The 12899-nt window shown below is 36.4% G+C and overlaps 1 protein-coding gene across 14 annotated transcripts in view; it reads right to left on the reverse strand.

Moving 5' to 3' along the window:
• The window catches only part of LOC126162000 (nuclear receptor coactivator 7), a 790565-nt gene that overhangs the window by 172510 nt on the left and 605156 nt on the right, over positions 1 to 12899 (reverse strand). For 10 of the 14 annotated variants that reach the window (XM_049918207.1, XM_049918209.1, XM_049918219.1 and 7 more), the window contains one exon: positions 4712 to 4747. The exons of the other annotated variants lie outside the window; for them this stretch is intronic. In XM_049918207.1, coding sequence (XP_049774164.1) covers positions 4712 to 4747 — 36 coding nt within the window. The remainder of the gene's footprint in view (positions 1 to 4711; positions 4748 to 12899) is intronic. 14 annotated transcript variants of the gene reach the window in all.

Raw genomic sequence — 12899 nt, forward strand, 5'->3', positions numbered from 1 at the left:
GGGCTAACAAATAGAATGACATCTACCAAAAACACAAATGATTCTCCCATTTTCCCAACAGACAGAAATATCTAAACACAACTGCATTACTTTTAGTACCAATAATATTAATAGCAGTACTATCAATAGTGATAATAATAATAAGTGATAATGCAAGAAATATAAACACTGAACAGAAACATCATACTGATGACTAGAATACAGTATATAAGAATTTAAGAAGATCAGGTGTTGTGGACGCAATGCTCTGAAGAAAGTATCATTTGGAGAACAGGAAGTCAAAAGCCCAAGAAATAATGTGTAAAATAATCTTCTTATCTGTGTTACACCTTCAATAACAGAGACTTTTTCAATTTCACACTTTAAGTAGGTGGCTGTTTTTCAGTTGAAGAAATAATCAAGCCAAACTCAAATAAATTCTTCATTACTGAATGTGGTCCCTGGGAAGGTTGTTGAATAGGCAATAGCAACTAAATACACCAAAGGTGCAATATAATAAATATGGCAGGAGAGGGGTGTGAAATTGCATAACGGCACAACAAAACTCAGTTCTTGAGCTGACTGGCTTGAATCCAGATAGGTTTGTCTTCAACACGATCTTAATCAGGGCCTTGCAGTGTCCCTCCAAGCAGAGAATCGACTGTATGAAAGCGATTCTTTGTGGAGACTGCACAGAATAGAATAGTTCTATTATTCCAGTCTCACTTTCACTAAAGATGATAAGAATTACTTTGAACAATAGTTTTTACAAACATTTGTGTTGTATATAAAAAGATGATATACATAACGTTCACATTTAAGAATTTGAAAGATGAGTCATAAAACAAGATACTTCCTGCACTGTATTCCAAAGAAACAACCTTGGCATATTTGAAATTAAAACATGCAGATGCCACAAAGAAGAATTTAAAGATAAAATATATGAGCATTATTGTTCCTGCCAAGAACAATGCCCAAGAACATGTGCTTACTTAAAATGTAACAAAATATGAAATGCAAGTCACAATGAACACTTAAAAAAGAAACAAGAGAGGGGGCAGTGTCTGAGGGAAGGAGAGGAATTGTTATAAAAGTAATTACATTCACCAATGGCTACACAAGTTTCTTCACTACAGGAGCTCGTAACCGCTATTGCGATTCCACAATAAAATGACGTGAGGACTGGCACTCAATGCCAGTTTGCAAAATGATTATGCAAACAAGCTGGGGAGGAAGAGCTCCTTGTCTTGGAGATCCCCCACTTTACAATATGATGCAGCGTTTCATACTACCAGGAACTGTTATTTTTGAATAAGGTCTTACAGTTTACACACTTGAAGCCACAGTAGCTTACACAGCACTCTCAAAGGATATTTGCATCTGTGGGTACTGGGATGTTTCATACAGAAAGCATATGATAAGTCATGAGTATCAAAAGCAAATTAACAAAACATGGAGAACTATTTGTGAATAAGAGATTTAATCACTAATATAAGGATCTGTACGAACAGCAATAATCAAGGCTTGTAGGTGGTCACAGTTTTTTTTTCATGAATTTTCCTAAGAAAATAACTATCAGATCACTACATTGTGCTACTTGGCATATTTGGGAATTAATATAGATTGATACAAAATGAAGAAATTTTGCAGAATTATGATCATACAATCAGTATTACTTTTATATTAGTAAGAATAACTGCAAAAACAGTATAAGCCAATATTGACTGCAGCTACTGAAATTAATTTATCTATTGTGAATATGAACCTTCATGAGTACTGAAATTTAGATGCAACTGCTTAATATCAGAAAGTACTGTATGAAAGTACACTCTTACACTAACTTCTAAACTTTGATTCCTCCCCCCCCCCCCCCCCAATACATACTCAAGCCATTAGACACAAGTTCTTTTTTAAAAAAATCTTAATCTCTTTTCAGTAAATAGGAATGCCTATGAGACCAAATGAGCCAACATTAGTATTAAGTTACCAAGTCCAATAACAAACACAGACCCCCCCCCCCCATTTTAATAACCTTATGTGAACTGGCCAACTGCTACACACACACACATAACAAACCTTAAAAAAATAATTGAACAAATTACAGGAGTATACCAAACCAAATTAATTGTATTTCTTAAGCATTAACTTTCCATAGTAACTTTAAGTGTGACTGAATGTAGTGAAACTGCACATACAGTAATGATTCAACATCAACAGTAATAAAAAGAAAGCAATTTCAACTTTATTAGTAACATAATAACATGAAATAAGCAATATTAATACAAATGCTAGTTAAACAAACAGAGGTCAAGTGATTAAAAATAGCATTCCTACTCCAACTATACCTCTTATTAAAAACATGCATTACTCTTCAGCTTTTAACAGTATTCCAGTATGTATACTGTATTCTGAAGAAATGGAAAAATGTAACTCCCATGCAGTATGTAGAAATGCAGTGTAGTATTAAGAAAGATGAAGTAGCAGGTCACTTCATTACTTTTCTGTGAACACTGTTCAAATATTTCAGAACTGCCAATGTTCTATGCACTTTGCAAATTGTGAATTTAAAAATGCATGAATTTGTATATGGAATGTGCACACACAGTTCAGTACAGGAGTGTGATGTCAACTTTCAGTCTTATCTACTTATAAGAAGTCATCATTTCTTTGGCTGTATAAACAGATTATGTTGAATGATAGTCACATACCCACTGCAGCATGTAAAATTATCAACACAGTGCCAAAATGAGTTGAAAGAAATTTACACTGTGCTCCTATTTACTTGAGAAGGAGAAAGCTGATGGGAGAACACTGCAAAGCCAAAAATTTCGTGTAAAAATAGGTTGACTTATTAAACAGGCTCAAAATGTTCATGGTTCAGTATCAGAACCAAGTCAAAAAGTTGCTAATACCGACAGGTATCTGGATAATTATGTACTGCAGGGTTACTTATCTCCACTCTCACTCCCCTCCCCCCCCCCTCTCTCTCCCCCCCTCCCTCCCTCCCTCCCCCTGCACCCTTCTATCTTATAAGGATTGAAGCAATTCAAAATTAATACATGAATCTTTCACGAGCACATCAATGTTTTATCTAGCAGACAGTATCCTCTTCCTCTGTAGATAATTGTTATTGTTACTTCAGCCAAATCCGTGTTTCTCTTTTTCTAAAATATGACTGTTCCCACTGTTCAGTGGACTCTGAAACACTGTGCATACAAGTATTTAACTTTACTTTTGTACTTACAGCTTAATCACTGCTACAGTGCTATGGAAGAGACTAATCTTAATTCATGTGGTGCATAAGTGAAAAACTGCCTTCCAAATCATTAGTATATTAAAAGTACTACAAAAACCATGCTACAAAAACTGATTTCACTCATCACACAACTTTTAATGCTGTGCACTGGTGTCATTCTCATGCCACTTATTATTTGTTTTCTACCCATGAACATGCTGAAGATTGATTTATTAGGCAAAAAATGCTTTATTACTGCAAATGGCATCACACTCCTGTAAAAATCTTACGAAGTGTTAACAGAATTGTGAAAAACATGCAGTTTCACACATTATAAGAAGAAATTCATTTTGCTTTAATTTTACAGCACTGGTATCATTCAGCTTGGTATAATGGTCATGACAAAGAATAATGCATGAAGTAACATGTAGCTATAGCTGTTGCCGAGATGATTTTCAAGAAGAGACTGTCATTTACTTGCTTTGTTGTTTCTGTTCTGGCAGAATTAATACCTACAGAAAACTGAAATATTATCTGTTTCATAACCTGTAACCTGTTAACACTTTCTGGTCACTGCTTATGGACTCTACGGGGATACAAAATTCCCCATCCTACAGTAACTGCTTTCTATTTCAAATTAAAAAAAAAATAAAATAAAATGACCTGGACACCTAACAAAATTGCGAGGAAGGTCACCAGAACAGTGGTGGGAAGAACTTCATTTATGTTTGGCTTTTCTAATGACATCAAATCATATTATTTACAGATCTATTAGACCACATAATTGGAGAAATCACAAAGGAAATTAAACACTTTTTTTCCTAAAACTAATTTCTTTACACACTGTGCACAAATTCCTGAGTTATACCTGTAGCACAGGTTTTTGTAACACCCATCTGTAAATATGCAGTATGTGAAAAACTGAATATGCAGATATCAACACCCATATACGCAATTCAGCAAATAGGTATCTTTGTATACCAAGAAAAACTAATTCAGTAGTGTGAGAAATGTGTATAGCTGCTGAAACTACTGGAGTAAGCATAGAAATGCTAGTGTACCATGACCGGAAAGTGTTAAATGTACTTTTTAAAAAAGAGAAAAAGAAACTAGTTATATTGCGAAGTACAAAGATACATTTAGTTCAAACTCGTAATCCACCCATAAACCAGTTTTAGATAAAATGATGTGAAGACTGAATGAGAATAAAATTAAACATACCATTCCAATGAATGACCAATATTCTATGACAGTCTCTTATAATACAAGTCAATGCAGCACTGAAATTTATCAAAGACAGCTGTCTATGATACAAGAATAATAAAGCAGAGAACTGCACAATGCATTATTTAAAAAAAAACACAAAATGCCAAATCTTTACTGATTACCCACAATCACAAAACATTCATGAAAATCTGTTAATGTCACAACTCCAGCAAACCACAAATAACAACCACGTATCACGTAGCAAAGTTATTTTGATATATAAACACCTACCCAAACCATCGAGCAGAGGATAGTTAGGTGCATGGACTACAAGAAAAGAAGAAAAAGAGAAAAAGAAAAATAAGATCACTATATAATGGTCCATGTATCATAATAACTGTTGTAATTTAGAATACATATATGTGCTCTCATAGTGAGGCACATACCTTCTGCACAAAGTTTCCATTTCTCATTAGCAGAAATGAAATTTATATATTTACCACTCCCTTTTGGAATTCTCTTGGAATAATCAAAGTAACAGGACTTATAAAATTAACATCTTACAGTAATTGAACACAATAATATACTGTCCATTACATACATATGTATGTAATTACCGGAAATGGAAACTTTAGGCAAAATGTACAGCTACAGTTGTTAGCACTTTTATTGCAATATTCTCTATTGAATAAAAGAAGGTGGTATGGTGGCTACTGCACTTCCTCTGTGATTAATGTTTAGGGGTAGTTGCGACAAGAACTATTATTTAAGTTTACTATTTTGTACAGTGCATCAACCACTGAACATATGAACCTTATTATCCAGCATCATGAACTAGCTGCTCTCACATCTGCAATGTTTCTCATTATATGCTGCAATAGGTACTCTCAATATGGTAACTATTTTCTGTGTGGTCTATATATAATGTCATTAAGAATGTACATGAATTATATAATCATAGTATAAAAATATGTAAGGTTGGAAAGGAACTGGTCTGTAGGTGGTATAATGGAAATACAATAGTTATCTTTTATTACATCCAGGGATTAAACTATTATGTTTCTCCACCCACTGTAGCTGGAATCCCACAATTGCCTTCATCTCAATTTGCACTAGCTCCAGTTTAATTCCAACCTTCACATGTTTTGATGTGACCCCCTCCCAGCCACCACCTTTAAACCAACTTCTTCACTTTAATGCGATTCTGTATCCATCAATCTGTAACCTCGATTCAATTATTATTAATATGTAACCGCACTACACTGTGCTCTCCTCTTTCTCGGCTCTATCATGCTCTTTCACACAGAATTCCCCTTCCTACTCTAATGCAAACTCACGCCAATCACATTATTATCCCAGTCCCTTGATGACCCTCCTTCCTCTGTGCCTAGCTCTCTGTTCCTGTCACCACTGTTTGTTCCTCCCACCTTGGCAACATCAGGATGCCTGGAAAATGTACCCACGTGTACATAATACATGAGAGTATGTTTTGTTTTGTTCTGTTTGTTAGCTCTGAACAGGAAATTACTTGAAAGCTGAGCTTTCAGTTTAATCTTGGATCTGCACCATATAACAACCCAACCACACAGTTAGTAATTATCTTCATTTTTTTGCCCTGTTTATATTACATCCAAGACTTTCCAATGTGGGCAGTATTGAAGAAAATACATGCCTAGTAGCTGCAGTAACAGAATCTGGTCTGCGCAGATATTTTATTATTGGACTACTTGTTGTGGACTACTAGTACATAAATTTTATCAAAGGATGCCTCACTGGAAAAAACTAAGATTATGAGGAGAGAGAACTGCTGTCCTATATTTACATTCAGGAGTCCTAATTTCTTTCAGTATTGCTGAAACATACATTAATAGCAAAAAAAATTTTTGTAGCTTTCATAATTCTTTGTTTCTTCATCAGGAAGAATGAAAGAGTATGTTTAGTAAGGTTCGTAAGCAAGGGTAAGTCACACAGAATGCAAGGTGAGAGGAACCACCTGACAGGAGACTTGATGATTAAGGCAGGCAGCAAAGACCAACTGGAATTCAGCTGGTCCATTTCAAAATCTTCCTTGATGTTAACCTCCGTATCACAGAAGTTCACGCCCATAACTTTGTCTATATAAATCTAAACAATAACTCCACACTGACAACAGCTGCCCCCCCACCCCCAACAGAAAACAATCCTTTCCTACAGCCGAAGTATCCAATGCAAATGTACCTGTTCCCATAACTACACCACGTCTTGTCTTGTCCACTAATACTTCTTCCAGGAAATTTCATCTTCCCACTTTTTAACAAATAAAGCTCCACTATCTAAAAATCTCGTCCTTGTCACCCTATACTAACATGAATGCTTCAATGTATCATTGGCTAAGGCTGGGAATTTCTCAAGTAAAGGCCTAAAATTACATCTTTCCTTGACATCCCCAGAGCACTATCCCTATGTCATGGTTCCTATCATTGCAGTCATTCCTGCTGTAAAACTTGTCCCCAAGCACTCCATTCACACCATGGGTAAATTATACAATCAAAAAGCTAAACCAAAATGCGAAGCCACACAAGCCTTTTACAAATACATGTTCACTGCACTTTTTTTAAGATAAAATGGCCACTACTTAAGTGGCCAGGTACACGAATGGACCCAGAGTGGCCTGTCTTGGGGATACCATGTGCAAAGTTGCTGAGCAAGGTTTATAGTATGACTTAATGGACCCAAGTGTTTTCTACAGCACATGGCCCATTTGGATCCTCCCATTCAGCACTAACTTCTCTGCACTCCAAATGTGTGAACTTGCTCTCCCATCTATTTTCATGTACTGTCACCCTCCTGGACTTAAATTGCATTAAAAAACTTACTCCCATTTGTCTGCTTATACACTTTTTTCATTGTCAGTATTTTCTTTTTACTCAGTTTCTCTCTTATTTCATTTTTCCTTCCTCCTCCTGTTTTTTCATATTCTTTTTCATCTTTTTTATCCTTTCTTCTTTCTTTTTACTGTCTCCCATCTCCTTTTCCAGTATTCTCTTATATCATAATTGCGCTGTTTATTTCACTTTTTAAAAATCATTCTTGCATCAGTCTGTACTGCTCACTCTCTTCTGTCATCTCTCAGCTGAAACTGTACTAACTCTGACTGCCTGCACACTATGACTCCTCCCTCTTAATCTGTTTCCCCTCATAATAAAGACTGGTGAATCACTTTCAAAATGGTGTACGAGTGACCTGTCTCTCCTCCTCAATCTGTCTTGAATTTAAGTGCCTTCCAGCCATGCTGGCTCCTTATGATAACAAGAGTTATTTTCTTTGCTTCCTTCATGATACATGGCGATCAAAAATGCATCAGTGAAATTAGAGTTGGTTGGCTTTTTTTTTCCCCAAGTACTGTGGCATAAAGGTCCCCCGGTCATCTGTGGCTAGTTACAGAGTAAGAACATAATGATAATTTATTTGGTTTGTTACAACAATGACCTCTCTTTTAGTGGAAATAACTTCACAGCAATCACTACAATGTAAAACAGAAAACACAGTGTAACAATGATGTAGAAGTACTGCGTTGTGGATGTGTTTGCTGCAGGAACAGTTCAGCATGGTGTAGTAACTCCATTCTTCGACTGCATTCAATGAACCCAAACAGGAGGTGAATATCAGCCAACTTTTCATCAGTAAACCTATACACACTGCTATTTACCACTGTGAATGCATAATCATCATATATGGTAAAGCAAACCAGAGACCAAACAGAGCAGTATCCAAGGCAAGCTTGAGAGCGGGGAGTAAAGTTGGCATTAATGTTGTCAACAGCAAGTACCATGAGCGAATGTAAAAAGTTTGTTTCTGAACAAGACCTACACACAGTGTACATTTGCAGCATTGTGCAGATATTTCCAGTGCAATACAGGCTCAAATATAAATCAAAGTCACAAATCGAATAAAATGCAATCATTCTGGAATGAGCCGCTGGAGACGTCGAACCCCGTATATTTAAGTTGTCAGAAAATATTCCTGAATAGCTTTTATTTTGCTGTGGTTTGGGTTCACCCTGTGCTGCATCTGAAACCTTCACCTGCTCATAAGATGTGACACTCTTAAGTCCTCATTGATCTATGCTTCTTTTCATTATGTTTCAATGGGTTTGGAAAAGTACTGGTGTTTAAAATGACACTATTACTTCTTGCAGTAATTTTCACTTTCAATGGATTTTATTATTAAGGCACTAAACTTTACCAAACAATTTGAAACTACTATAAATGCAATCTGTTAATGTTTAATGAGCACCACAGAACTTTTTTGGATGTTTAGTACAAACTGTCCCAAGCTAGTAATAGTAGGTTAATAACACAGAGCTGGTACCATTTGAAGACGAAAACACACACACACACACACACACACGCACACACACACACACACACACAGGAAAACTAAGGGAACAAAAGAAGACCTATCACAGGAGCACCATTCAGCTACTGTACCATTTTTTAATGCAGATGAAACTTGTGTCCTCTGTCAGTTTTCCCAGAAAAAGACACCAACTGTCAAAGTTGTGGAAGTAAAGTGGCCATGGTATCAAACTAAAAAACAAATAACTGCAGAACTTTTTTTATGTAATGGTGATTCTTACTTTGATAAACGAAGTATCACACAAATTTCTTTAGTGTGAAAACTTAAATGAAATATTGGATATTTTAATCATGACAGCAAGATAATAGCTTAGTTTTTGTATCAACATCTGGGTTGCAACTTTACTGGACACATCAACACAGACTATTTATCATATTTCATGGATGACTAACTGTCTGCATTATTGCTGGACATTATTGTTATAGAAACACAACAGACGTGATTCATGCATAAGGGGGCTACTACAGCTTTTACAACATTACTAAACCAAACAATTAATCAGTTAAGCAGAAAGACATCCCTGTTCACTTCATGCTAAGTCTTTGTATTTCTAGCTATAGCATCATTTAAAAACATTGGCATATTACGCATCTACCGAAAATTTGCACACATTTTAGGAATGTGTGTCCCACACATGTGACCAATTCCGAGAACAGCAGAATATGTTTGTATCACTTTATGATTCTTTGAGGACAAGAGCTGAAAGGTGAGTAGGAGTATATGGAAATAATAGGGTCACATATACAGTCAACAAACACACAGCTGTCACGGGATGAAATGCTATATATTTCAATAAGGTTTTGTTTTTGTATATGTGTTTATACAACCTTCCTTTCTATTTTTGAAAAATATTACCTGTTGAAAAAATATCAAATCCTTTAAAAAGGTTAAGGTACAAGGCAGACCTGCTTATTGCAAGACTGATTACCTCCCATTACTAATGAGCACAGTGTTTCATGGACAATAGAACGGCTGCCTCTGGCATGTGGAAGAAACAGTACCTCAGCAGGCAAACTGTGATCACTGCACAATGCTCCTGACAGCTGCTTTGATACTGAAGGACGTGGTGTATCAGTTAACGCTACAAATGGAAAAATGGAAAGTGCAGGCTGAAATATCAAAAATATTAAGAAAAGAATAGATTTCTACTCACCATACAGATACCACGTTTAGCTACAGACAGGCACACGTAAAGGACTTTATACACTTAGTTTTCGGCCAATGCCTTCTTCAGTAAAGAAAAACACATACATATTCACGCAAGCAAGCACACCTCATGCATAGATGACTGCTCTCTCTGGCTTCTGTGGTTAGAATGCAGTGGTGGTGTGTCAAGTGGGAGCAGCATTCTGAAGTGGGCCGGGGAAGGGAAGAGATAGCAGGGTACTGGTGGGAGGAGAGGAGTCCATGCTGCACGACACAGTGTGGGGACTAGACATTGACCACACAAGGCTGCAAGTGCACTGTCTCGGCGCTATGGGGAAGGGAGGGAGGGAGGGAATGGAGAGCTGAACAAGAGAACAGCAGAGATGGGCAAAAGACTGGTGGCACTGGCCAAGAACAGAGTGCAATGAGGGTGGGGGACAGGAGTTTGAAGGGTGATAGCACAGAGGGGATGGAAATTTAGGGTGGAGGGTGTGAGGACAGCAAGTTACCTCAGATTGTGGCTGGGATGGTTACAGAAGCAGAGAATGCGTTATAATGACAACTCCCATCTTGTATATGAAATGGCTGTTTCACTAATCCCGATTAAGATTTTTTTGGCCGAAGCTTACTTGTTCGATAGTCTTTTTGTTGCGCTATCTGCAACTCAGCATCTCCGCCATATGATGAGTAGCAGTCTACTCTGTAATACTGCATTAGTCCATCCTGGATTTTGCATTGTTTGATTTTACCCTTTTCATAATATTGCTTTTATCCCATCCTGGATTTTCTATTGTTTATTTTTAATGTGTTTACCATAAAGACATAGCACTTTGTTTCACTTTTGATGTGCTCGTTTTTAACCATTTCACCTTCCTCTCCTATATAGGATCTCTCTAGCATGAGGCAAGGTGAAAACCTCTTTGGGTGACAATCAATGACTTTTCTTTTAGGTCTTATATGCATTTGTTCTTCAACAAAGTCCCTGTTTAGGTCAATGTACTTAATCTGGGTTGGGTCAAGAAATCTACTAGCTATTTCGTGCAAGTCTTTCTCATAACTAGCCCTTAATGCAAAATGCACTCTATATTCTTTGTTCCCATCAGCCTATTGCAGTCACAATTTCCAATGCCATATCATGCTCTCTGATTACTTTCACTACTTGTTGCAGTTTTGGAAGGTCTTTCACATGGAACATCTTTAAGATAGGTATGGCAACACTGAATTTTAGTCACTCATTACTCAACTGTTAAAAGTGAAGAAACTGGATCAAAACCTTGATCAATTGAGTATATTTCCAGTGGTTATCAATTGATGGAAACTAATTTGTGATATAATATATATCTACAAAAAACACATAGCAAACTTTTACTTTAAATGGGAATTTTGTCTACGTAAATTAAACTGCTCATGTAGTTTGTACTGAAGTTACTGCACAAGAACCATAAGCATACAAATTTTTTTTCCCATTACAATCATCATCTCTGTGCTTATCCGACAACTTTTCACCTCGTCCTTTTATGTATAAATGGTACTTGTATGTATAAAAATGACATGTATATTCCATGTACTATTTACTATGAGGAGAAGCATTAGATGACTGAATTTACAAAATTATGTTAAACAGAAAATGCATCCTAGATGTGGTAAAATTAGAAGGTGCAGAGATCTATTTTTATGACATATGTAATACACAGTTCCATCCTGCAGTTGTGGAAGAGCAAAAAGTACGAGATAAAAAATTTACACCAGCACTCATTTTGTTGGTAAACAAGCATTTAGCCAATTTCAAAGTTCAATTAAGCCATTTCTAAGCATATAAAATTATTTAATATGAGCATCCATGCGCTACTCGACAATGTTGCTTAATATATTTCTATAATCATTTCTAACTGATCACGCTACTAACTAATGAAGTCTTCAGGGAAGCTTTATACTGATAAAACATGCAGCAGATATAGTAATTAAAACTGGCTCTATGGTAAGTTTATTCAAAGAGAAGCAATAAAAATCATCACAGTCAACTGTTGTTATTAATTTAGGTGGTGGTGGTGATTATTTGTTATTTTATGAATACAGTGGAAAATTCTTACTAAACAATTTTCAAATGCTTACAGAAATGTGAGTTTACAGAATGAATAACACTGTTAAAATGAATAAAATTTGTTGACAGAAAAATTTCTAACCAAAAGATCTTTCCCAGCCCCTGACTAAACCTGCACATGAAACAACTGTCTTTAGAACATTGGAGGCTTAACTTCTCACTACCCAGATCTTATGTGTGAAAAACATGAGACCAGTATGGGTTAACACACTTTCCTGGCATAATGAATTTGACAACATACTTGGAATATCAGGCAAGTAGTAGTGCTTATGGATCACAATGTGTTGGTACTGATCACAATTTTTTGGTAAGTGAGCCAGGAAAAACAAGAAGAGTCACACTCCCTTAACTGCCACAGATTATCAATAAACTTCCTCATGATTCAGCCAGTGTGTTAAAAGGAAAACCATACCAAAATCCCTACAGCAGTTTTTGAGATTAGGCTTCACATACAAGGAAACACCCACTGCGTTTTTGTATCTGGTGCTATTGTTGGTCACCCCCGTATGCAATACAGTAACAATGAGTTGGTGGCTGTTGTAATTTTAGTTTTGACTGCGCAGATATGAGTGAAGTAGTCACAATCACTTTGTGGTGTCCACATCGTATGTGTGTCTTTTGCATCAATGCAGTTCTCAAGGGAAGGGGGGGGGGGGGGGGGGAGAGAAGGGAATTCAACATTTTTTAATAATGCTCCTGAGCTGATACAAATGTTCTCAAATGCTAACAAATGTGTTTAAATCTTAGGAATATACTTAAACACTCTAAACACAACTCAGAAAAAGTGCATACTTCGGTAAAACAAAGAATGGTTGTGTGGGAAAAGTAAAGGGA

This window comes from Schistocerca cancellata, chromosome 2 (assembly GCF_023864275.1).
Source record: "Schistocerca cancellata isolate TAMUIC-IGC-003103 chromosome 2, iqSchCanc2.1, whole genome shotgun sequence".
NCBI classification, from domain to species: Eukaryota; Metazoa; Arthropoda; class Insecta; order Orthoptera; family Acrididae; genus Schistocerca; species Schistocerca cancellata.